Source organism: Aspergillus sydowii (genome assembly GCF_001890705.1).
Source record: "Aspergillus sydowii CBS 593.65 unplaced genomic scaffold ASPSYscaffold_15, whole genome shotgun sequence".
NCBI classification, from domain to species: Eukaryota; Fungi; Ascomycota; class Eurotiomycetes; order Eurotiales; family Aspergillaceae; genus Aspergillus; species Aspergillus sydowii.
Genome location: NW_024467873.1, coordinates 109,368 through 131,730, shown reverse-complemented (window position 1 = coordinate 131,730; position 22,363 = coordinate 109,368). Strand labels below are relative to the sequence as shown.

The 22,363-nt window shown below is 52.9% G+C and overlaps 9 protein-coding genes across 9 annotated transcripts; 5 read left to right on the top strand and 4 right to left on the bottom strand.

Moving 5' to 3' along the window:
- Nucleotides 1–1,034: 1,034 nt before the first annotated feature.
- On the top strand, nt 1,035–2,360 carry ASPSYDRAFT_161629 (uncharacterized protein; the record flags this gene model as incomplete). The annotated part of the gene is made up of 5 exons (XM_040843012.1): nt 1,035–1,254; nt 1,300–1,319; nt 1,364–1,468; nt 1,516–1,901; nt 1,949–2,360. The coding sequence occupies 5 exons, from the start codon at nt 1,035–1,037 to the stop codon at nt 2,358–2,360; spliced, it is 1,143 nt and encodes a 380-aa protein (XP_040697506.1).
- Nucleotides 2,361–2,664: 304 nt separating this feature from the next.
- ASPSYDRAFT_500635 (uncharacterized protein) lies at nt 2,665–3,576 on the bottom strand. Its single transcript, XM_040847996.1, has one exon. The coding sequence runs from the start codon at nt 3,437–3,439 to the stop codon at nt 2,969–2,971; it is 471 nt and encodes a 156-aa protein (XP_040697505.1). The 5' UTR covers nt 3,440–3,576; the 3' UTR covers nt 2,665–2,968.
- Nucleotides 3,407–6,122, top strand: ASPSYDRAFT_50473 (Zn(II)2Cys6 transcription factor). Its single transcript, XM_040848084.1, has 3 exons — nt 3,407–4,619; nt 4,687–5,487; nt 5,540–6,122. Exons 1-3 carry the CDS (start codon nt 3,714–3,716, stop codon nt 5,651–5,653), a joined length of 1,821 nt encoding a protein of 606 aa, XP_040697504.1. The 5' UTR covers nt 3,407–3,713; the 3' UTR covers nt 5,654–6,122.
- Nucleotides 6,123–6,615: 493 nt separating this feature from the next.
- On the bottom strand, nt 6,616–10,485 carry ASPSYDRAFT_94199 (putative nicotinamide nucleotide transhydrogenase; the record flags this gene model as incomplete). Its single annotated transcript, XM_040852945.1, has 13 exons — nt 6,616–6,647; nt 6,711–6,785; nt 6,837–7,025; nt 7,074–7,242; nt 7,293–7,442; nt 7,487–7,620; nt 7,667–7,921; nt 7,976–8,146; nt 8,193–9,107; nt 9,157–9,274; nt 9,326–9,743; nt 9,790–10,333; nt 10,389–10,485. 13 exons carry the CDS (start codon nt 10,483–10,485, stop codon nt 6,616–6,618), a joined length of 3,267 nt encoding a protein of 1,088 aa, XP_040697503.1.
- A 1,675-nt stretch (nt 10,486–12,160) lies between these two features.
- Nucleotides 12,161–14,225, top strand: ASPSYDRAFT_161734 (putative amino acid permease; the record flags this gene model as incomplete). Its single annotated transcript, XM_040843023.1, has 9 exons — nt 12,161–12,259; nt 12,307–12,327; nt 12,375–12,423; nt 12,473–12,548; nt 12,596–12,821; nt 12,871–12,991; nt 13,037–13,380; nt 13,427–13,549; nt 13,602–14,225. The coding sequence occupies 9 exons, from the start codon at nt 12,161–12,163 to the stop codon at nt 14,223–14,225; spliced, it is 1,683 nt and encodes a 560-aa protein (XP_040697502.1).
- Nucleotides 14,226–14,412: 187 nt separating this feature from the next.
- Nucleotides 14,413–16,038, bottom strand: ASPSYDRAFT_35939 (putative MFS maltose permease; the record flags this gene model as incomplete). Its single annotated transcript, XM_040845380.1, has 1 exon — nt 14,413–16,038. One exon carries the CDS (start codon nt 16,036–16,038, stop codon nt 14,413–14,415), a length of 1,626 nt encoding a protein of 541 aa, XP_040697501.1.
- A 260-nt stretch (nt 16,039–16,298) lies between these two features.
- On the top strand, nt 16,299–18,091 carry ASPSYDRAFT_161489 (alpha-glucosidase; the record flags this gene model as incomplete). The annotated part of the gene is made up of 2 exons (XM_040842995.1): nt 16,299–16,773; nt 16,833–18,091. 2 exons carry the CDS (start codon nt 16,299–16,301, stop codon nt 18,089–18,091), a joined length of 1,734 nt encoding a protein of 577 aa, XP_040697500.1.
- An 818-nt stretch (nt 18,092–18,909) lies between these two features.
- On the top strand, nt 18,910–19,716 carry ASPSYDRAFT_94195 (uncharacterized protein; the record flags this gene model as incomplete). The annotated part of the gene is made up of 1 exon (XM_040852944.1): nt 18,910–19,716. The coding sequence occupies one exon, from the start codon at nt 18,910–18,912 to the stop codon at nt 19,714–19,716; it is 807 nt and encodes a 268-aa protein (XP_040697499.1).
- A 564-nt stretch (nt 19,717–20,280) lies between these two features.
- On the bottom strand, nt 20,281–22,020 carry ASPSYDRAFT_35936 (uncharacterized protein; the record flags this gene model as incomplete). The annotated part of the gene is made up of 3 exons (XM_040845379.1): nt 20,281–21,298; nt 21,357–21,882; nt 21,930–22,020. The coding sequence occupies 3 exons, from the start codon at nt 22,018–22,020 to the stop codon at nt 20,281–20,283; spliced, it is 1,635 nt and encodes a 544-aa protein (XP_040697498.1).
- Nucleotides 22,021–22,363: the final 343 nt, after the last annotated feature.

Here is a 22,363-nt window from a genome sequence, read left to right as displayed (position 1 = left end):
TACTGGTCTTAATGTTTTGCCGGAATAGTTGTCAGTATAAGCCTGGCGTTGGATATGAAAGGCAGACTACAGTGGTCATATGATAACGAAGAATCAAGCCCGGATACGGATATGCAAATAACGAATCCAGCTAGTACCAAAGCAGGGTCTTACTTTAACAGTTTCCAGAGGCAGACAACTAAGCAGGGGTGAAGGTTCTTAGAGTGTTTCGTCTCTTTCACGCAGCCACCCACCACCCTCATAATTCGACCCCGACTGTCAGCCCGGACAACGACAAGGCTCGAGCCATCCAGGCCATGGAGGACCCCGAATCGCCGAGGACTACTTCGTTCTTTATTTGCAGACTCGGTGGGTAGGCTGTGCGATGGTCTATTTTGGAGACTCTGCATTTCAGCTCTATGGTTTATATTTGGTAAAATGTTTGAAGCGGGCAAACTTGCACTGCTTTCGCATAGTTTCCTCGTTGCAAGGCTGTTGTTGCGTAGAGCATGCAGTACAGAGGAGTGAGGGTTCATCAGATCGCAATGGGGCCGGGCCGGAAAGTCATGATCGACCCTACAAGGCTAGATGCTGTCGGATATTAATAGAGAGCCTTGGATCAATAGCCTTACCAGTTATCTTCAGGTTTGACAGGGATCGGAACAAAGACGCGGCCATATCATGGGGTCCAATTACTGTCGAATCATATTTGGTGGCTGCGAGCAAGCGATGGTTGATGATGCTTGCAGCCTCTGGACAGGTTTTCTGAAACATGCATATTGCTGCATTTTGACTCGAGGGGTTGCGGGGCTGTGTTCTATGCGGAATACAGCCTTGTCTGGGTTACAGTGAAGCCTTTTCCACCTGGTCGGTATATCCAATAAAGCTGGTGTCAGTATCAGGGTATAGTAATGACAACTCAGACAAAGAATTTAGTTGGTGCTTTTATATCGCTGACAGATCTATGTATTCCAATTGAGAAACAAGTACATATTTGGTTCATCCCCCGCTGTTGGCCCAAAGCCTGGATTCCCCTGAACCACAGCCCAGCCCTAATGAGTGCACCTGAATTGACTCCCGAGCAGCGTCAAGCGCTGCTTGAAGGCCCCGCCGGCCCTCCTCCCCCAGGGCAGGTCTCTAATCTCGATGACCCCCCTAATATGTATTTGCAGTGGCGTGCTCTCTTCATAACCCTTTGGACGGTGGCTAGTGCATGCGTTTTCATCCGGGTATATGCAAAGGCGTTTGTCGTCCGGCAGTTTCGAATGTCTGATTGTATGTACTTCCTTCTCCGCTGCTGAGCCAAGGCTGACGGACTAGATACCATGGTCTTTGCATGGGTTAGTCGTCGAGACCCTGCATGCTGCCATTGCTAATTTGATAGGCTCTTTGTATGGGATACTCTGCATTGGTGATACTATCTGGCAATGCATCCTCTGGGATCGACCAGTGGAATCTCCGCCTGAAGGATTTCATCTCGGTGCTCAAGGTAGGCAATTTAAATATAGCAGTCTTGTCGCATGTTAACTTTGACAGTACTACCAAGTCGGCCTGGTGCTATTCGGAATCTGCTCCTTCTTTATTAAACTCTCTATCCTCCTGCAACTCATCGAAGTCTTCGGGATGGAACAGCGGGACTACTTCTTCTGGAGCTGCCACTGTCTGATTTGGGTCAACTTCATATACTACTTCATTGGCACCTTTATTACCATCTTCAGCTGCAGGCCCATCGCAAAGGCCTGGGATGTTTTCATCACGGACGGTTCATGCATCGATCGGTTCGTCCTCGTCGTTACTTCATCGGCCCTCAATGCCATATCTGATATCTTGATGTTTATCCTTCCCCAAGGTCGTATATGGAGCTTGCGCGTTTCAGTTGGGAAGAGAGTTGCCATCTCGGCGGCTTTCTCGTTTGGCTTGATGTGAGTATCCCCCTCCGTTTGTATTGCGAAGGTCTAACCCCATCTAGGGCCTGTGTCTCTGGCGTCGTGAAACTCGCCTACGCTGTAATCATGAGCAAAACCCCCAACAACACCTCCTACTATGTAAACATGGTAGGACTGTGGACGATTCCCGAGATGGCCGGGGGCATGATCGCCGGATGTCTCCCCTCCGTCCCGAAAGTCATCCAGGGCGCCTTGCGGAGTCCCCTCGTATCGAAATGGCGCAGCTCATTGCGCAATCTCATCCCTTCGTATACGGGGCGGGGTCAAAGCAGCGGGGCTGCTCATTCCCATCGTAGTGGGCATGTGCAGAGAGTTATGAGGAATTCTTTCTCGGGGGTTGATCGGTTTCCACTGTCTTCATTCAAGAGTCCGATGGGGACTGCTGCTTCGACTACTCATTCTGTGGATTCGACGACAGCTGGTTCGGTGGTTTAGATGATAGAGATATCTGGTCTCTAGTAACACACTCGCTTCGTACTCCTTAACTATAAATCAACCCGTTCCTATTACCCTGTATGTTCAAGTCACTTTGGCGGTTTGGCCTCAGGCCCAGGGCCGGTCGAGGAAGAAAGTGGCAACTGTCCGCCTGCCACCGGGTCGGGCAGACGGGCACCACGCACCTCTTGGACTGGCACCAGCTGCAGCTAAGAGCGTGGCCAGCTGAACCTGCAGCAGGGCCCATCGCGCTTTCCTTTAGCAGGGAACTGGTGGCGATAGACTTGTGGGAAGGCGCGATGGACCGAGTCGATCCGCATAGATCCGCACTTTCCTCTCAGGGGCATAGGGGTTTTTTACTACCAGTTAGTACAATGCAGGTGCACCATATCCCAAACAGTACCCTACTATTTGCATACGCGACGGGTCGGTCGTTATCTTGGCCCCGATGTCCTCCGTAGAATCACGCAGCACAGGAGACACCTTTATTCGTTGATACTCTGACGGGGATGATCGACAGCCACAGACCGTGGTTCAAACGCAGATCTGCTGGTTCTGTTGCTGATATTCCGGGTTCATCGACTCTATCAAGTGATAGTCCGAGCCCATCAGTTCCCAATTATTTGACTCTTGGCTGGTTTCCCAATAGTCTCTGGTCGCTCGTGCTGGCTGGTCGAATTTGGAGAGCAGGGTAATACCTGTCGCTCTCGGAGAACATCGTGAAGAAGATCATCGTGGGCGCTCAATGGCGGAACCAGAAAGCCACGGACCAAAGGAAGAGGCGAGATCAACGGCGATGGCTTCACAGTGGAGCGGGCGAGTCGTGGCGGAGGCAGAGAGTGGCCGCAGCAGGTCCAGAAAACGGCCCCCAACGGAGTCAACCAGCAGGAGGAGACGAAGATCCGCAGCTCTTGGCCGGTGGATCTGCGATTCGCTGCGGCTGGATTTTCCGCTGGGATGTTGTTGGCGGAAGCGCGACTGGGTGAGGGTGAGAGTCTGTGAGAGAGGAAGAGAGTTCGAGAAGGTCCACCAGTCTGAGTTTCTTTCTCTCCCCACCCCTCAACCCTCACTGACGGCATCTCACCCTCACCTCTCAGGTCTCGCTTCTTCCCACATTTATCTGATCTTACGTCTTTTGCCTAATTGTCATTTACCGTTGACCACGTTCCTATTTCTTAATCATAATATAATGCCCTCGACCTGATCTTCCGCTTTTGGCCCGTCCTCCCCACTGTCTACCACCGTACCACGTCCACCACGTCCACCACTCACTCCGCGACCTGACCCTCGCGACTCTCGCTCTCTTCATGTCTCTCTCCTCCAGCTCTCCCGCCGGCCTCGCTCTCGCTCTCCATGGAGGCCCGTACGATGGTCTTTGAGCCGGCCCAGAACCCCGACCCTCCGCCCGTCGACTCCTCGCTGCCCGATAAGGATAAGAAGAAGCGTGTCCGACGATGGCATCACCGCGGCTTCACGGGCTGCTCGACCTGTCGCCGCCGCCATGTCCGCTGCGACGAAGCTTCTCCCACCTGTCGGAATTGCACGCGGCTGGGTCTGGAATGCGATGGGAGCCAGGGTCGCATGACGTTCAAGGTCTATGGGCCGCCGCCGCCGCCGACCGAGCAACCTCCCCCGCCCAAGAAACGCGGCAAGTCGCAGAAACGAGTGAAGAAGGAGGAGCCTACAAATGATTCCGTCGACGGGGTCGTCGTCTCGCCGACAACAGTTACCGACTCGAAACCGCTGGTCTTTCGCTTCGAGAATCCCGTCTTCTCCGTCGGCTCTGAATCCCCTCCCTCGGACGAAGATAATACCAAGGTGAAGAAGGAACACGATGATGTCGACTTGGTGCTGCTCCCGACAACCGGGAATTCGGGACCAATGCCGGTCCAATTTCGTTTTGAACATGAAAAACTGCCGGTTGCGTCACTGGACAGCTTGCAGGGACGCTATTATACCCATTTCGTTAACGAAGTTGCTACGCTACTGCTTATCTACGATACACCGACCAACGTAAACCCCTTTCGACGAACTTTTCCCGATGTCTCCCATTCGTCTTTGTCAATGGCGAGTGCAATGGAAGCTCTGGGAGCGTTGCACCTTGCCAATACCTCCACGGGTCAGGAGCGGAATGTCCACTTTCAGCATGCCATGGGCAAGTACGGTGAGGTCGTCAAGACATTTAGAACGAGGTACGAAGTCAATCAGCGATTACGGCTTCCAGATTTCGCCACCTGTTTATTATTAGCTCTCTTTGAGGTTTGTCTCTCTCTCTCTCTCTCTCTCTCTCCTTTGACTGTTCAGCTGCAACGACTAACTCGACCAGATGATGGACTCGCAACATCATAACTGGGCGATCCATCTCAAAGGCGCCCGTGAGATTTACAAATTTATGTTTTCGCCGAACACCGACCCTGCCCATGAAGCCCAGCGCGTCGCAGAAATGAACCACCCTCTCCGGCGATTCCTCGTTTCCCTCCTCTCCTACCTGGATGTCGCCGGTGCGTGCGCTACAAGTGAAGGAACCGTCGTTGAAGGAAGTTACTGGAGAACACTTGGCGGTGGATGGGAATACAATCTAGGGATACCCAGCATGTCAGAAGAGAGCACCGACAGTGCCCTACTGCACGATCTGCGCCAATGCTGGTCCGTCATGATGGAAATACAGGTGGCCATCAGCTCATTCGGAAAGGCGAAACAGTGTGGATGGGTGGCCCCTGAGCAACAAGACCTCGTCTACCGTGGGCTATTGCAACGACTAGTCCAGTGGCGTCTCGATGCCCCGCAATGCATACAGCAACTCGGAGAACTGGATGACGAGAGCTTATCGCAGTATCCGCATCAAGACGTTCTCGAGTATGCAGGCTGCATTGAAGCCTACGAAAAGGCCACACATGTCTTCCTTCACAAGGTAGCTGCAGTCGCACGACCCGATATTCAACCGCAAAGAGAGGTCCTGGCCGCTCTCAGTACTAGGATCCTTAACCTCATCAGTAAGTTGGCAAAAGATGTCGGGCGCCTAGCCGTCTGCTGGCCTCTTTTTATTGCGGGCCGGGAAAGCCGGGATGAACTCGAGCACAAATTTGTTCGTGAGACCATGATCGATATGCAAAGATACGGATTTAAGGTACAATATCTCTTGACTACATCCTCACTGAGCGGTGCTAACCACATTTTAGAACGTGGAAAAGGGCCTCGAAGAGCTAGAAAAGGCCTGGTTCAAACAACGCGCATTCCCGGAAGGCTGGGTCGATACCATGGACGATGTCCGCTCATCGATCCTCCTTCCTTAAACTTAAACCTCTGCGTCTCGTCATCCTGAAACATGCCACATACAAATAAGAATATATGGGTCCTCAAAAAGGCCTCCGGTGGAAACATCCATCAGCACGACTCCAAGCCCAGCTACCAAAACGCTGGACGACCCTCCCTACCACAACGAGCCTACCCACCCAACAGGCTTACACTCAACCCATCTACCTAATATGCACGAAACAATAACGGCTCTATATATATACTTCCCCTCGATTTGAATTTCCCAGCGGCGCGGGAAACAGGCGTTTGGGTAGGATAAGATACAGATGCGATTCGACGGACAGAACTTTCGTTGGAACCGATTAGACCTGCTTCTGTTTAGACTTGCTGTGTTACAATACGATGCAAACTCGGTTATTATGCCCGCAGTTGGAACCTATTCTTCCTTCTGGATAAATACAGATACGGATACCCAGTTGTCTCTGATAAATATTTTGTCCTGTTCAGAAATATATAAATTGCGTACAGTGTTCGGATGCAGAGTAGAATCCACCAAAGTAAAGTTCCCGTAAGTGTGAATCTATCCTAACAGTCCGAGACTATTGCAGACCACGATACGATTTTAGCTCTCCAACTCGTGCAAGTTGACGTGTCAGATCTGTTGCTAACAGTTGTCTCTGTGATACAATAAGCACCGGGAGTTTATTCCGATGGTGAACGCCTCCTTCAGATGATAGGCTGATAGCCGAGATAAGACGGCCAAAATCGTAAATCGCTCATATTGAAGGGTGGCCCTTTAGCTTTACGTTACGTGTGCAGTTAAATTGAAGCGCGCGTCGATCAACTTAAAAAAACGGTTTATCCCATTGATCAGCGATGCAATGAAGTGCAGAGGTCTGGTCTGTCTATGGACACGGCTGGAAATAAACAGGGGGTTAAAAAAGAAGGAGAATCGCAGAATTGCCCAGATGTGCATATGCAACCGGTTCCCTACCGTTCCCTACTTACGGGCCTCGACGCTGGCTTTGATAGCTGCGGCAAAGGTTAGAATTGATCGACTTGTATAATCTAAGGGGAAGTTAGTAATTAGCTTACCATCGCACGAGGTCTTGGCGTCTCCAAATAGCATCTTGGTGTTGGGTTTGTAGAACATCGGGTTGGGGACATCAGCTGGGGGGCCTAGTTAGCATTGCTCGATCATAGAGAATATTTGTTGCGTACCGTATCCGCTGGACATGCCACGCTTCATCACGATAACCTCCTTACTCTTCCACGCCTGCAGCACGGGCATGCCTGAGATGGCGGAGTCGGGTTCCAGGGCGATAGGATTAACTGTGTCGTTGGCGCCGATCACGAGGGTCACGTCCGTGTCCGCAAAGTCGTCGTTGATTTCATCCATTTCCAGTACAACTGTGATAGTCAGTAACTGAGTCAAATGAAGGTGAATCGAGTACTAACTGTCGTAAGGCACGGATGCTTCTGCAAGCAGGACGTTACACTGCCCTGGCATACGCCCGGCAACGGGATGAATGGCGAAGCGGACTTTGACGCCCTTGGCACGCAGCATGTGCGTGATCTCGGCTAGGGCGTACTGCGCCTTTGCTACGGCCATGCCGTAGCCAACAATCTACAGTTGTAAGCATAAGTATACGGCCAAGACGAAATGGATATACTTACGATGATGACACTCTCCGCGTTGGCTAGAGAGTCTACCGTTTCTTCAACATTGATTTGCGTAACCTCGCCCTCGATCTTCTTCTGGGATTGCTGAGAGTTCGATAATCCACCAAACAGCACGTTCGGCAAAGACCGGTTCATTGCGACGCACTATATAATCAGCACAGTCCAGCTGTAAGCTTGATGAGGCATACCATTATGTACGACAGGATCGAACCGCTGACTCCGATTAAGGAACCCACGCTCGTGAGGAGCGGATTGTTGAGCATAAACCCTTCTGCAACCAATGCGAAGCCAGAATACGCGTTAAGCACCGTAATAACAACCGCTGCAGCTGTTAGCAAACTTCAATACAGAGGCACCGTTGTACGTACGCATATCTGCGCCACCAATTGCGGCAGTTGTGGTGTAGCCTTTTAGGAAACTGAGCGCAGTATTGGCCCCCAGGCATGTAGCAGCAATAACAGGATTAGCGGGCGCCATGGTTACAAATGCGCCCATGGTAGCTATATTGCCTCCTAGCAAGGTTGAGTTCACTAAATGGCGGCCAGGGAGGATTGTCGGCCTGGAGGACATGCGGCCGGCGAGTTTGAGGAAGGCCACAATGGAGCCAGTGAAAGTGACACCGCCTAAGCGAGTTAGGATACACGATAAATAAAGGCAGCGGAATTTGGGTGAAATACCGATAAGAACTCCGAGATATGCTGTAACTAGATGGAGAGTCGAAATATCGTTTATGTCGGCCATAACACTCCCAGCGCTTGTGAGTACTGCTGCGAGGCCAACAACGGAATGTAAAGCGGCAACAGTCTGTGGGAGTCCAGTTGGAGTAATACGACGTCCAATCAATGCGCCTAGTGATTGTTAGCGGAATAGATGCAAACACGATAGAATACTTACCAACAACAGCACCTGCACTGGCAACACCGGCGAACTGAGTCAATACTTCAGGAGAAAAGCCGACAGCTGCTAGCGATGCTAGAATACCGGCAGCTACACCGAGAATACCGAAAATATTTCCACGTCGCGCGGTCTGCTGCGAAGCAAGGCCAGAAATAGAGCTGATACATAGGATACTGCTGACTAGGTATCCGGCCTGAACGAGTCCAGCCATACCAGTCCCTGCAGCAGCCACAAAGCCACCGCCGAAGATAGCAGCCGGGATAGCATACAACCAGGGGTACTCAGGTGGATCGGTAGGACGCTTGAACATATCGAGCATGCGCTTTGTGATAACGAAACCGCCAGAAACATTCATGAATGCGAGAAGAACAGACACGGATCCTAGCAATTCCGGAATGGTCGAGGGAAGGTAGCCGCCGCCCATGATGAAGAATCCACCAACACCAACCATACCCGAAATCGCATTGGTGACACTCATCAAGGGGGAGTGAAGAGCAGGCGCAACACCCCAAACAGCACGATAACCAACAAGCCCGGCCAGACCAGCTGTCAGCATGTTGCTCATAAAGATCGGCCCAGTTGCTTTGCCCAGTGCGAGAGCAGTTCCCATTCCAGCGGTGGTAGCCGTGACCTCACGAGTGGCCTTTTGCCATGGTGTCAAAGCCAGCTCTGCCTTTGCCGCCGACGGGGTTGCTGCTGCTTCTTTTTTCGGAGAGGGCGGGGGTGCAGCTCGAATCACGGGAGGTAGGATTTCACCATTATGAGTCACAATTGATCCTCGAACCACCTCGTCCGTCAAATCAACGCCAAAGGACTTTTCCTGGGGAGCCATAGAAAGGAGGTACTTGGTGATGTTGTTGGAGTACAACGAGGACGATTGGGCTGGTAGGCGAGACGGGAAATCGGTGTAACCTGAAGTCATGTTTAAAACACAATCCTACTATGTAGGTTGAGAACTTACCAATAACGGTAACATCGTTGTAAGTAGTCAATTTTCCAGGAACAGTTGCCTCGCAGTTTCCGCCAGCCTCAGCTGCTAGATCAACAATGACAGACCCGGGTTTCATAGCCGCGACCATCTACTCAGTACGATCAGATCGATGTCCTTCGATGACAACAACAAACCTTACCTCTTTGGTGACCAGCTTCGGAGCCGGCTTTCCTGGAATCAAAGCAGTAGTGATAATGATGTCCACCTCGCGGGCTTGTTCCATGAAGAGTTTCATCTCTGCTTCGATGAATTCTGGTGACATTACTTTCGCGTAACCACCTTGGCCAGCGCCATCTTCCTGGATATCCACTTCGATGAATTCCGCACCAAGCGACTGAACCTGTTCTCGAACCTCAGGCCTAGTATCAAAACCACGTACAATTGCGCCCATGCGGCGGGCGGATCCTATGGCACTCAAACCGGCGACACCAGCGCCGATCACTAGAACCTTGGCGGGGGGGATCTTTCCAGCCGCAGTGGACTGACCGGTTAAGAAACGACCGAAGTGGTTCGAGGCTTCCAGAACAGCCTTGTAACCAGCAATATTGGCCATCGAACTACATCACGTTAGACTAAACTGCGGTGAACAAATGGATACCTTACCTGAGAGCGTCGAAAACTTGGGCGCGTGAGATACGCGGAACCATGTCCATTGCGAAGCTAGTCGCACCGCGCGAGGCAATTTTATCCACGAGCTCCTTGTTCTGGGCTGGGTAGAGAAACGAAATGATTGTACTGCCTTTGTTCAAGGCCCCGATCTCGTTGAAGGTACCATCCTGCTGGGGGCCACGGACTTTCAAGACAATGTTACTCTGGGACCATACAGTAGCTTGGTCGACCAAAGTAGCGCCGGCTTGTTCATATGCTTTGTCGTGCAGCTGGGCGCCTTCACCGGCTCCGCGTTCCACCAACACACGCGAGACGCCCTTCTTAAGCAGCAAGGCAACATTCTGAGGTGTAAGCGCAACCCGGCGTTCGTTTGGGAAAATCTCACGAGGCACTCCGATCGTCAAGGAGGCGTACGGGATGGCGGGAACTGTAGAAGGCGTAGAGGCACTGGTCGCATACGCTCGAGGCCTCTGTGAATGGTATTGCCAGACTGACTCATGGTGCTGGTACGAGGGTCGGGTGGAGTGAAGTCGGAGAACTTCGTGTTGAGTAGTGTTAGTAGCTTGTAAACCCACTGAGGATGGTTGACTCACACGACTGCTTGAGTGAGATGGAGGACCTGCCTGAGAAGGTACCGAGGACCGCTCGACACGGTCCCAGCGCCGACCGCAGGGGGAAAGATGCACTCATGTTGCATGCAAGGCTCAGGCAGAGAATGCGCACTGAGTCACCGACAACGGGCGACAGGGCTCATTCCAGAGGAACTGAGGAGAGGAAGGTGACGGGTGTTGACAGCTCATCTAACGAGCAGAGGAGGAGTAAAAGAGGGGAAGGAGTGCCCAGAAGGTATTAAAGGAGCTCATTCGAGCTCGGAAGAGAGTGGAGGACTAGCGGCAGGCTGTGACTCTGAGGGAGGAGGAAGGACCGAAGGAGAAGGAGAGGGGACGGAGTTGCGGGGAGATCGCCGGCACAACCGCAAGGGCGAACAAAGGCGCATTCTTCCACGAGTCCTGGCCTGGGACGGACAATAGCCGGCACCATCGGGCAACAGGGGCCTAATCGATGAAACGGTGCCGCTCACAGTGCGACCAAGACTGGCGCTTAGACATGGGCTGTAGACTTATGCCGTGACAGTGAATATACTTAGCAGAGAGCACGCGCTGGATCTGGGGATCGCCTCGTCTCCACTTGGATTCTGGAGAGCCGAAGAACTCGGCAAAGCATGACAGGAGATGACTTCACGTCCATCAGCTTCTCAGGCAGATTACTGTAGTTGTACAGTTATGAAGACTGGATTTACCCCACGGCCGATCAGGTGATACCGCGTTTCTCCGCATTGTGCCACTCTGTACGTTATGTGCTGCAGTGTCACTGTTATCAAGCCCAGCTGGCTTCCAGAAGGCCTCTGCTGTTCCAGTTTCAGCGCACTGATTCCATGTGACACCGTCAGTAGTACTGCCCCACTAAAATGAAAGCTGCTGAAGCTGCGGTTCGGATCTCCGAGGTCCACATCGAGTCATCGACAGTCGACACCTCCGCCTTACAGCCTCAGGTGTCTGTATATTCACGTGACCCCGTCGCTCTGCTCGAGCGTCAAGACTCAAGACAGGAATCAAGACAAATCCCACGCCGGATCTCGACTTCCAACTCCAAGAGAATTAACGTGATCAGAGCCCACAAAACAACCTTTAATCATTGGCCCACACCGTTCTCCATTCTCCGGCCCGCCAATGGCCCCGACGCAAAGTTTTCACGGTGGGTCGTCCTTGATTCTTGAACCTTGCTTCCGCTGGCAGGCTGACCCTTCACTGGTGATAGTCAACGCGATGTCGAGATCCTGTCATAATAATCTGATACCATGATCGCACGGTGATAATCGTTCCTTCAGAATACCCAAAGCTTTCTCGGTCGAGTTATTGTCCTCTGGGCATTGGCCCAGTCTTAGTGGCCATCCTAAGCTCTCGGCCCCGACCCACGGAAGCGCGGTCCATCCATTCGCGCTGCGCAGGCACAAGAAGTGGATGCGACAACGTTCCTGGTATTGCGTGCAGCCAAATTCTGCGGAACAGTCATCTCCGACCCATCTCAGCATCAACGTCAAAAGCCTCGTCAATTACGATCTTCGTATCCTCGCGGCTCACTGGCTTATTCAAGTCTGGCCTCAAAGCTGAAACCTGCGGCATGATTTAGCTCTTGTCAGCTAATTAACTTTTACTTTTTTCGCTCGTGACCGGGTGGGGTTGCGACAGCTTCTATCATCAACTTCGAAAAACGCGAAGAAGTTTTCACCCCTTCGTTTTACCCTCTCTTTGGCGCAGATTGTGCTTTCGCGTAGTATCGCTGATCGCGCGTTCGATCTGTAACCATGTCGTCAAGGACTCACCATGATCAGCTCATCGAGCAGGATCCCGCTGGTGAAGATGCGAGGAGCCAAACAGAATCGCAGGAGGATGCAGCTCTTTTGGTAAGTTTACGCACCAGCTACCTCCGGCGAATCTAACATTTCTCTAGAGAACAATGGGCTATAAGCCGGTAAGTTCACATCGGACCGACAGAGCGGGCGGGACTTATAAGCACAGGTCCTACATCGGACATACTCATTTTTCGAAAACTTTGCGACGACATTCGGTATGTGCAGTAGAACATGATCATGGTTTGATTTCTAACTCCATCGCAGCTGCGCTATACTTCATTGGTGGTGTACGTGTCACCTTTAGTACCGGCATTGCCGCTGGCGGAAACTTGGCTTATTGGTACGCGCCGATTCTGTATACTGCAGCGACAAGTCTAACAGAAGTAGGACGAGCTACCTCGTTACCGTCGTCTTCACATTTATCACTGCGGCAGTCATTGCAGAAGTCTGTTCTGCTTCGCCTTCCGCCGGATCGATTTACCTCTGGGCTGCGGAAGCAGGTGGACCCAGGTTCGGACGACTCCTTGGATTTATCGTCGCATGGTGGTCGACCACTGCGTGGACAACGTTCTGTGCCAGTAACACCCAGTCAGCGACAAACTATCTGCTATCCGTAGGTGATTCCCGTCAGAATCCATGCGTACGTACTTACCTTGCTGCAGGAATTGACCGTATTTAAAGTCGACTTTCCCAAGGATGTGTCGGACGTCAAGTTCCGTGCTGTGCAATGGATCGTCACCGAAGTTCTCCTTGCCCTGGCAGCTCTGCTCAACTTCATGCCGCGTAAGTGTTATCCGTCAAGCCACTGGCTCAAGCTAATGTCAACAGCGAGATATTTCAAATATGTCTTCTGGTTCTCCTCGGCGGTTGTTATGCTCGACTTCTTCCTTAATGTCATCTGGCTTCCAATTGGCACAGCCAATACCTGGGGATTCAGAACTGCCGAGGAAGCCTTCATGTCTACGTACAACGGCACCGGCGCTCCCCCAGGATGGAACTGGTGTCTCTCCTATCTTGCCACGGCCGGTATTCTGATTGGATTTGACGCCTCTGGTCACGTCGCAGAAGAAACCAAGCACGCATCTGTGACAGCCGCGCGGGGTATCTTCTGGAGCACAGTCGCAAGTGGAATTGGCGGGTTCGCAACCATTATCCTATTCCTTTTCTGCGCAGTAAGTCTGCCTCGCCGTATGGAGAAACAGTAATTAACAAGACTAGCCCACTCCCGACAAGCTCTTCGACTTCGGCTCGCCCCAGCCTTTCGTGCCTCTCTACGCCGTTGTACTCGGAAAGGGCGGGCACATTTTCATGAACATCATCTGCATATCCGCCCTCTGGCTTGTATGTATCTCTCAATCCAACCAGTCAAGTCATCACTAACTAGCCATAACAGAACACGGCGGTGGCCATTGTAGCCGCGTCTCGCCTCGTCTTCGCCGTAGCCCGTGACGGCGTTCTCCCCTTCTCCTCCTGGGTATCTGTTGTCCACAACGGCCAACCTCGCAATGCCGTCATCGTCGTCTGGGCCGTCGCGTCATTAATCACCTGCACCATCCTTCCCTCGGACGTTGCTTTCACCTCGCTCGTTTCAGCAGCCGGTGTCCCCTCTGCCGCAGCATACGGCCTCATCTGCCTCGCGCGTCTCTTCCTCACCCCGAAACGATTCCCCAAGCCCGCGTGGAGTCTTGGAAAGTGGTCCAAACCATTCCAGGTGATTGGTGTCTTTTGGAACGGATGGGTTGTTGCGGTGCTCTTCTCACCGTATGCATTCCCGGTAACAGGCGAGACCCTCAACTACGCTCCTATCATCATGGCTGGCGTGACCATCTTTGCTCTTCTTTCGTACTTCATCATGCCGGAGGACGCGTGGCTGCCGAGGAACCGCATCTCGAATTTCATCGACAGCAAGGGTGTTGTCAGCACTTCGGTGGATGAAGTTGGTGGCAGATCGAGCGAGGTTCGCAGGTCGCCGGAACCAGAACCAGAACCTCAGACCAAAAACGCCGCCGAGAGTTGATGTCGTCAACTGCACATGGCAGGATATAACATGGTTGAACGTGATAACCAGGAAAAGGTGGATTGTGCGGTGCATACAAATAGACAGATTCAATAGAACTAACAAATAATAGTGGTTTTCCACGAACCTTTCTTCAATTTCATTGCATGTATACACAATCACTAGACCCAGTATCTTGCTGTATGCTTCACCCATTACCACCCTCTCCCCTCCTCTCTCCAACCACCATCCCATCCCCAAACGGATCAACAACAACACCCCCAAACCTCCTCGCCGAAACCCCCCTCTCAAAAAGCACATCCAACTCGGCAAACGTCCTCCCCCTGGGCTCAGGCACCCTCCAAAACGCCCAAACGAGAGACACCGCACAAGAGCCCGCCCAGAAATACGCACTTCGCTCGCCCCAGCCCCAGCCAGTCTCACCGTCATCATTCAACTGGTAATTCGTGAGCACATTCACCGCAATATTGCTGATATTGTAACCCGCGCGCGCGAGATTGATTGTCTTGGACCGCAGGCGCGTCGATGACAGTTCAGAGACCAGCGCATATGTTACAGGGCCAAGAGTCGTGTCGTAGACGAACGTGAATAGAATTAACATGGCGCCGATGGCCCATTTCGCCGCGGTATTGGATGGAGACGCGAAGGACAAACTCCCTGTTATCACGAGCAGTGTGAAAAGGCAGCACAGACCCAGGAGATGGATACTTCGTCGGCCGAGCTTGGCCATGAGGAACCATGAGCCGATTGTGCCTAGGATGCCTAGTGCGTATTGTCCGAGCGAGAGATTGAAGGAGTGCACCTCTGGTAAGCCTGCCTGGACGCAGAAATAGGCGAAGTAGCCCATGAGGTTCTGCCCGCAGAGGGTCTGGACGATCCACGCGCCGCAGACGATCTCGGTGCGCCGCAGATTGCCGCCTGCGCGCTGGAAGCAGTCGGTGTATGATGTCCCGGCTGTGAGTGACTTTTCGAGCTCGTTGGTGTGTGCGATCATGGCGATTGTGGCGTCGAGGTCGAATGGTTCGTCTTGGTTGGTGGTGTCGTCTCTGGATGATGGGGAGGAGGAAGTTAGGGTTAGACGCTGCAGGGCGCGTTTGGCACTCGCGATATCGTCACGTCGGACGTGCCACCAGGGGGATTCGGGGGCGAAGAAGATCCCCACAGCGAGTGGGAGGGGCCATGCCCATTGCACGGCGAAAGGGATACGGTAGGACCATTGGTCTTCGCGTGCGAAGGAGGCGCGGTTGACGCCGGCGGCGATGAACTGGCCCATCACCCAGCACATGTTGATGTAGGTGGTCAAGTATGGGCGTAGCACGACGGGGCAGACTTCGGCGGCATATGCGGCTGGCAGGGTCTGGAAGACGCCCCAGGGGATACCGGCGAGGATTTCAGCAGAGAGGAGCATGCGGACGTCGACGGCGAAGAAGAAGAGGAAGATGACGGCGTTCATGGCGAGGAGGGCGCTGATCATTGTCCAGCGATAGCCCAGGCGTTCAGAGACAAGACCGCTGAGGATCAGGCCGATGACTTCGCCGACGCGCGCGCCGTTTGAGAGACCGGATTGCCAGGATGCAGGGATATTCCAGTCGTCGTCGGTGGTTTGGACGCCGTATTTCTGGTTGAAGGCCGGTGATGCGTAGAGCGTTCCCAGCAGGGCGAGGTCGTAGCCCTCCATGATGAGAGTTGAAGACAGCAGAACAGACCATGCGACGGCTTTGGGATACAGACGGAGGCCCTGCCAGAGCGTCATGGTCTGCTCTTGCTGGGCAGCATGTTTGCCGTCGGCCAGGGCCTGTTTGTGCTCGTCCATGGTTTCGATGAGATTGGACTCACGGGTCTGGTAGCAACATCTCAATGGGGATCAAACATTATATACACAAGAGCGTTATGAAGATCATCCCCGCACTGCAAGACGCATTGATCCATGCGGGTTGGCCACCGGCGCCATGTCGGGGGATAGTCGGGGCAACAGGCCAATCCATCCTGCTTCACACCAGCTTGTGCGGGGTCTCACATATAAGAAGTCCATTAACTGTGATTCATTTCCCATAGCGAGAAAAGAACTGCACCATGTCCGTCCCGACAGGTACCAACAACTGGTGGAAAGAGGCCACGGTCTACCAGGTCTACCCGGCGTCTTTTAAAGACTCCAATGGCGATGGCTGGGGCGATATCCCAGGTGTCATTGAGAAAGTGCCATACCTGCACTCGTTAGGTATAGACGTCCTCTGGCTCTCTCCGATGTACGACTCGCCCATGCACGATATGGGCTACGATGTCTCCGATTATGAGAGTGTCCTGCCGGCATATGGCACTGTTGCAGATGTCGAGAACCTCATTACAGCCTGCCACGAGCACGGAATGAGAATCATCCTAGACCTGGTGATTAACCACACCAGCGACGAGCACAAATGGTTCAAGGAAAGTCGCAGCAGCAAAGACAATCCCAAGCGCGACTGGTACTTCTGGCGAGCACCTCGCTACGACGGTAATGGGAACCGTCTACCTCCAACGAACTACCGGGGATATTTCGCTGGGAGTACCTGTCTGTTCCTTGATAACGCGTTGCATAATTGCTAGAATAAACTGACGGTATCGCTCCAGGGACATGGGACGAGCACACACAGGAGTACTACCTCCATCTATACGCCAAATCCCAACCCGATCTCAACTGGGACAACCCCGAAACCCGCAAAGCCATCTACAACAGTGCAATCCGGTTCTGGCTGGAAAAGGGCGTCGACGGATTCCGAGTCGACACTGTCAACAAGTACAGCAAGCGCACCGATTTCCGGGACGCGCCCATCACAGACCCGAATAGCTACATCCAGCCAGCGATCGAGATGTGGTGCAACGGCCCTCGAATCCACGAGTTTCTACGCGAGATGTACGATGACGTCCTCGCACCGTATGGCGATGTCGTGACGGTTGGCGAGCTGGCGAATACACCAGACCCAGGGCATGTCCTGCGCTACGTCGGTGCGTCGGCGAAACAGCTGAGTATGGTGTTCCACCTGGACATAGGCCATATCGGGATGGGCGAGAGCCTGGAAGACAAGTACATCCTACAGCCGTGGAAGCTGACGGAGCTGAAATCCATCGTGGCCAAGTGGCAGTCTTTCATTGAGGGCTCGGATGGCTGGACGACGGCCTTTTGCGAGAACCATGATAATGGGCGCGCGGTGTCGCGGTTTGCGTCTGATGCGCCGGAGTTCAGGGAGCGGTCGGCTAAGATGCTTGCGATAATGATGGTTGCTATGACGGGGACGCTGTTCTTGTATCAGGGGCAGGAGATTGGCATGGTTAATGCGCCGAGGGACTGGTCGATTGACGAGTATAAGGATATCGAGGGGCTGGGATACTATCGTGAGGCGCAGAGGCAGGCTGCTGCCGGTGTGAGCCCTGATCGTCCAGAACGCATTATGGAGGGTCTGCGTGTTCTGGCGCGCGACCATGCGAGGCTCCCTATGCAGTGGGATGATACGGCTGAGGCTGGGTTTACTGTAGGAAAGCCGTGGATGAGGACGCACGATCTGTATCGCGAGATCAATGTGAAGAAGCAGGACGGGGATCCGGACAGTGTGCTCTCGTTTTGGAAGATGCTGCTGCGTCTGCGTAGGGAATATCGGGAGTTATTTACCCATGGAGCGTTTGAAATGGTTGACTATGACAACCAGGAGGTCTTCAGCTTTGTGAAGTCGAGGGGCGAGCACCAGGCTCTTGTAGTGCTCAATTTCACACGGACTGAGCAGACTTTCTATCAGAGAGACGTAGCAGCTGGGTTGCAGCTGCTGGTGAGCAACTATTCTGCAGCCTCCGAGACGCTGCGGCCATATGAGGGACGTATTTATTATACAGGATAAGGCATATAAGACGCAAAGACTATAGTGAGGTTATCAGCTAGTGGAGTGTCAGCCGCGTGGCAAATTCCACCATCCTCTCCTATATCAGTCTGTTGGTTTAGAATTGTTTTGTTTACATAGGAATTGTGCTTATGGAAGCTATTGATTTTTTCGGATGTCTATAGAGATAAGCACGTTCATTCCGGTTAATACAAGAACACCGCTTCAGCGTTGATCCCAACTCCGTATTCAGATCCGGGCATGAAACAGCCTCATCCCCTTGGCTACATGGGGCATAAGCCGCGTCAAGGCGTTCCTGCGTTGGGAGTGGATATCAATTATCAGACTCTGCTTCATGCGAGTCTGGGTGGCCTGGGCCTCTGAGGTTAATGAGGATGTGCGCAGATCCTCCAGGACCCAGTTGGGATTCGGGGGCTAAAATAATCCTACAGTAGTTCATGTGTGCTTTAATGTTTCTAGAGCTAACAGCCGCCGGGAATCGCAGGCTGACCCAGAATATCGGGAATAATGGATATGATATGATAATTATGGTCCAAAGGGCCCAAAGCAGGGGCGGATTCGACACACAACGGGCTCTGTTGCCATCCTTTGCAACCTTGACAGGAGAAAAGCTTTTCAAGGACGTTGGTATGGGACCACTATCATTTACTAAACTGGTGGGGGTGTAAGCCAGGTGTACCGTATATCGGCCCGAAGTATAAGCCACAATTTTCGAGCAGGGGATACTGGCAATTATATAGGATACCAAATTTCTAAGACTCTAGCGATGTCAGTATCTATTATTTTTTCACACCGAGTACATTGAGACAAGATACCAAATGAAAAGCTACGTCCCCAGCCTCGCGGGCTTGCTAGCCCTAAGTCTCTCCCAGCCCGTCCTCGCCAGATCCCATACCAAACACCCACAATACGACAATTACCCTTCGATAGAAGAACACGGATTCGACGGGATATATTGCCCAGTATCGTGTCTGGTCTCCGGCCCGCACAGCTCCTCATGGACCCTCGGGTTAACCCTCGACGACCTGCGCCACTGCGACAGCCCAGTTCTCTTCGACGCTCCGCTTGACGCCCGCATCGGCCCGCGGAACAGGTTCATCCGCGCCTGTGCTGCTGATACAAATGACATTATCAGGGTGAGTAGTTCCGACTACGATATTGCCACAATTACGGTGGATGTGGGCCTCGAGATCGGCTGGTGGAGAGGTCTCGAGGGCCGCGGGGGAATATCAACAGTTCAGATCCGGAAAGCTGCGCGCAAATTACAGCAGTATCTGCATCTCCTGAGTGAGAGTATGTCTGATTCCAGCGCGGAAGAAGAGACGGTAGTATTTGCGAGGTCGAAACAGTCTATTGTTGGTCTGTATCTCGGGCGTGATATCGTGAAGACTTCGACTGGGCCGGTGATTAGCCAGTTCATCGAGTTCATGAGGCGCAGGGCTCTCCCGTCGGATGTCGCTATGCAGGTTTGCTGGCCGAGGGGCAGGACATTGGGGATTGTTGCCAGCGTGTCGGGGGATATTGGGTTCGTGCAGGACGCGCTTAGGACTTGGGCGAGGGGGAGGTGTCTTACTGGGTTTAATGGGGATGATCTCATGCCTGGCCGGATGAAGGTTTTCTTCTAGGTTCTTCTTATGGTGTGCGCAGTCGGAATGCACTGGTATACGATGTCATTCTCGAAATGATATCTTGGAACCGGGGCATGACACAGAACCGCCTTGCGCCGCGTGAATGTCCTCAAAAAGTCCATCCCAATATGCTTGACTGGATGATACCAATGATACCATTATCGGTCTGTCAGAAGCTCTGCTATCAGTTATACAGCCATTCCATCGCCCCGACATATTCTCTGGACCGACTGCAACATCGCAGAAACACGCAAGACGCCACTCCAACTATGTCAACGACGCTCGGTGCACACAATATGGGATTATCCACTATATGTACCCATGATCATCACGATTATGTGTCTCAGACTCGATGGACGAGACCAAAGACATGCCATCCTAGCGGCACCATACCAACAGAGAGTGGACTGTCCGACAACAATATACGAAAGGAGATACACACGAGGCAGCCTGAGTTGGAGAATTAGGATAAAATGACCAGAAAGAGGAGTATTATATGTCTTTCTGTAGTATAGATCATGCATAGAAATAATCCTAATAGCTAATTCGACACCACACATCCTAAGCCCGTGCATACTCAACCTGCCTCGCCGTTTCAACATCACCATCCTCACCCTTCTCGCCACTTCCAGTCCCCAGCACTCCCAAATCCGGTGCGAGCCTGTTCCCATGGCGTCCAACCTTCCACCAGGGCAACGAGAACAACTCGTCCGTACTCTCGAGCGATCTCCCCGCCAACTCCGGCACAAAAAACCACACCCAGACAAGACCTGCAAAGCTGACCGCGGCACAAAACACAAAGAAGCCGTAGCTCTGCATGGCCAGAAGCATATCCGGCACGGCCTTTGTGTTCCCGAACTGGTTGACAAAGTGCAGACACATCACGAGTGAACTACCAAGTGCACGCAGCCGCAGCGGCCAGATGTCCGCGTTGACCAGGTACTGGAAGGCATTCCAGCCCATTGTCCAGCCAATTCCCGAGATGTATATCATGGCGATGGCGCCGACGGCGCTGCGGTTCTGGGATGGGGAGAGTTGCCCCCCTTCAAGAGTCGATTCGCCCACAACGCCTAGGAAGATGGCGATGTACGCAAGACTGATAGTCTGGATTGTGATCCCGATGTATAATGAGCGTCGTCGTCCAATGAAATCAATCAGGAAGAATGCGCAGATGTACGCGGAAACCAGCTTGACGATGCCCAGAATACAACTCGCGAACAGCTTCTCCGATTGCCCTGTTTTTCCTAGCGATTTGAAGAACTCGGGGGCGTAGATGGTGATCGATGATGCGCCGCTCCACTGGCCTAGAACCTGCGACATGACACCTAGCATGAGGCGATATCGATTTGCAGGAATGAGGAGGAGCTCGCGGACTTTGCCCCAGCGCGAGACACCACGGGAGCCTTCCTGTTCGCGCTCAAGCTGTTCGCGGATCCCGATCATTTCGGCCTGGATGTAGGGATGGCTGCTGTCGAGGTTTCGGAGTTTGACGAGGGCTCTCTCGGCTGCTTCGTGTTTGCCTGCGATGGTGTAGTACCGTGGTGTCTCGGGAACGGTGAAGGAGAGGACGAGGAAGAATCTGCACTTGTTAACACATAGAAAATAGTAAATAGGCAGAAGCAGGTATAGTGACATACGCAGCAAACCCAATATGCGCAAACTGCGGCGCAACCCACTGCCAGCGCGAGGTATCAGGCAGATTCACCGACGCACGCCAGTTGCTGAAGAAGGCAATCGTTGCACCGAGATACACCGAGCCAGCGAAGATATTCGTGAGCATACCGCGGACACTCTTGGGCGCAATCTCTGCAAGATATGTAGGGGCGACCACGACCGTCATTCCGATCCCCAGGCCTGCGATGAACCGGCCAGCCAGGATTTGGGAGACATTGCCGTGGCTGACGACGACGATGATGAACCCGACCAGCCAGAGCAGGCTGAGGAATTGCAGAGATCGAACACGTCCGAGTCGGTCACAGGTCAAGAAGGCGAGGAAGGATCCGACGATACTGCCGAGTTGGACCATGCTGGTGATGTTGGAGAGGACGTTCGCTTGGTGGCCTTCGGATCCTTCTTCGAGCTGGAACTCGTCCTTGAAACTCTGCAGGCTGGTCATGCCGCCAACGAGGCCTTCATCGAGACCACGGCTAAGACCAAGGAGGCCTAGAAATGTATGAGCAGGGCTCTATAGGAAGTAGCAGGGGTCGTACCAAACACTGTAGCACTCCAGAACAGCTTCCAGTTCAAGACCTCGCGCGGCGTATCGCGCAGTCCTTCGGCTTTAGAAATACCAAGTCTCATTTTGGAGAGTATATGGGAATGAATATGATGCAGCAGCCTGTCGTAGTGAAGGACGGCATGATTTATAGCCGAGCGACAGGTCTCTAGCCGACAGCATGCTGGACAGTTGGAGAGGGGATTGCCGGCCGATTATCTAGTCCATTGGAAACCGGACAACTTCCGTCAGGGATGGGCTAATCGACAAATACTCCACGAGTCAGTGTCTCCATGGGGTGGGCGAACGAGATCAAGACTTGTGGAGGGCTGGTTCGGACTCTGACCGAAGGCGACGATGTCCACACTGATTGGCGACTGGATGTGATATTCAATGCTACAAGCATCGGATCTCTGCCTACCTGGGAAT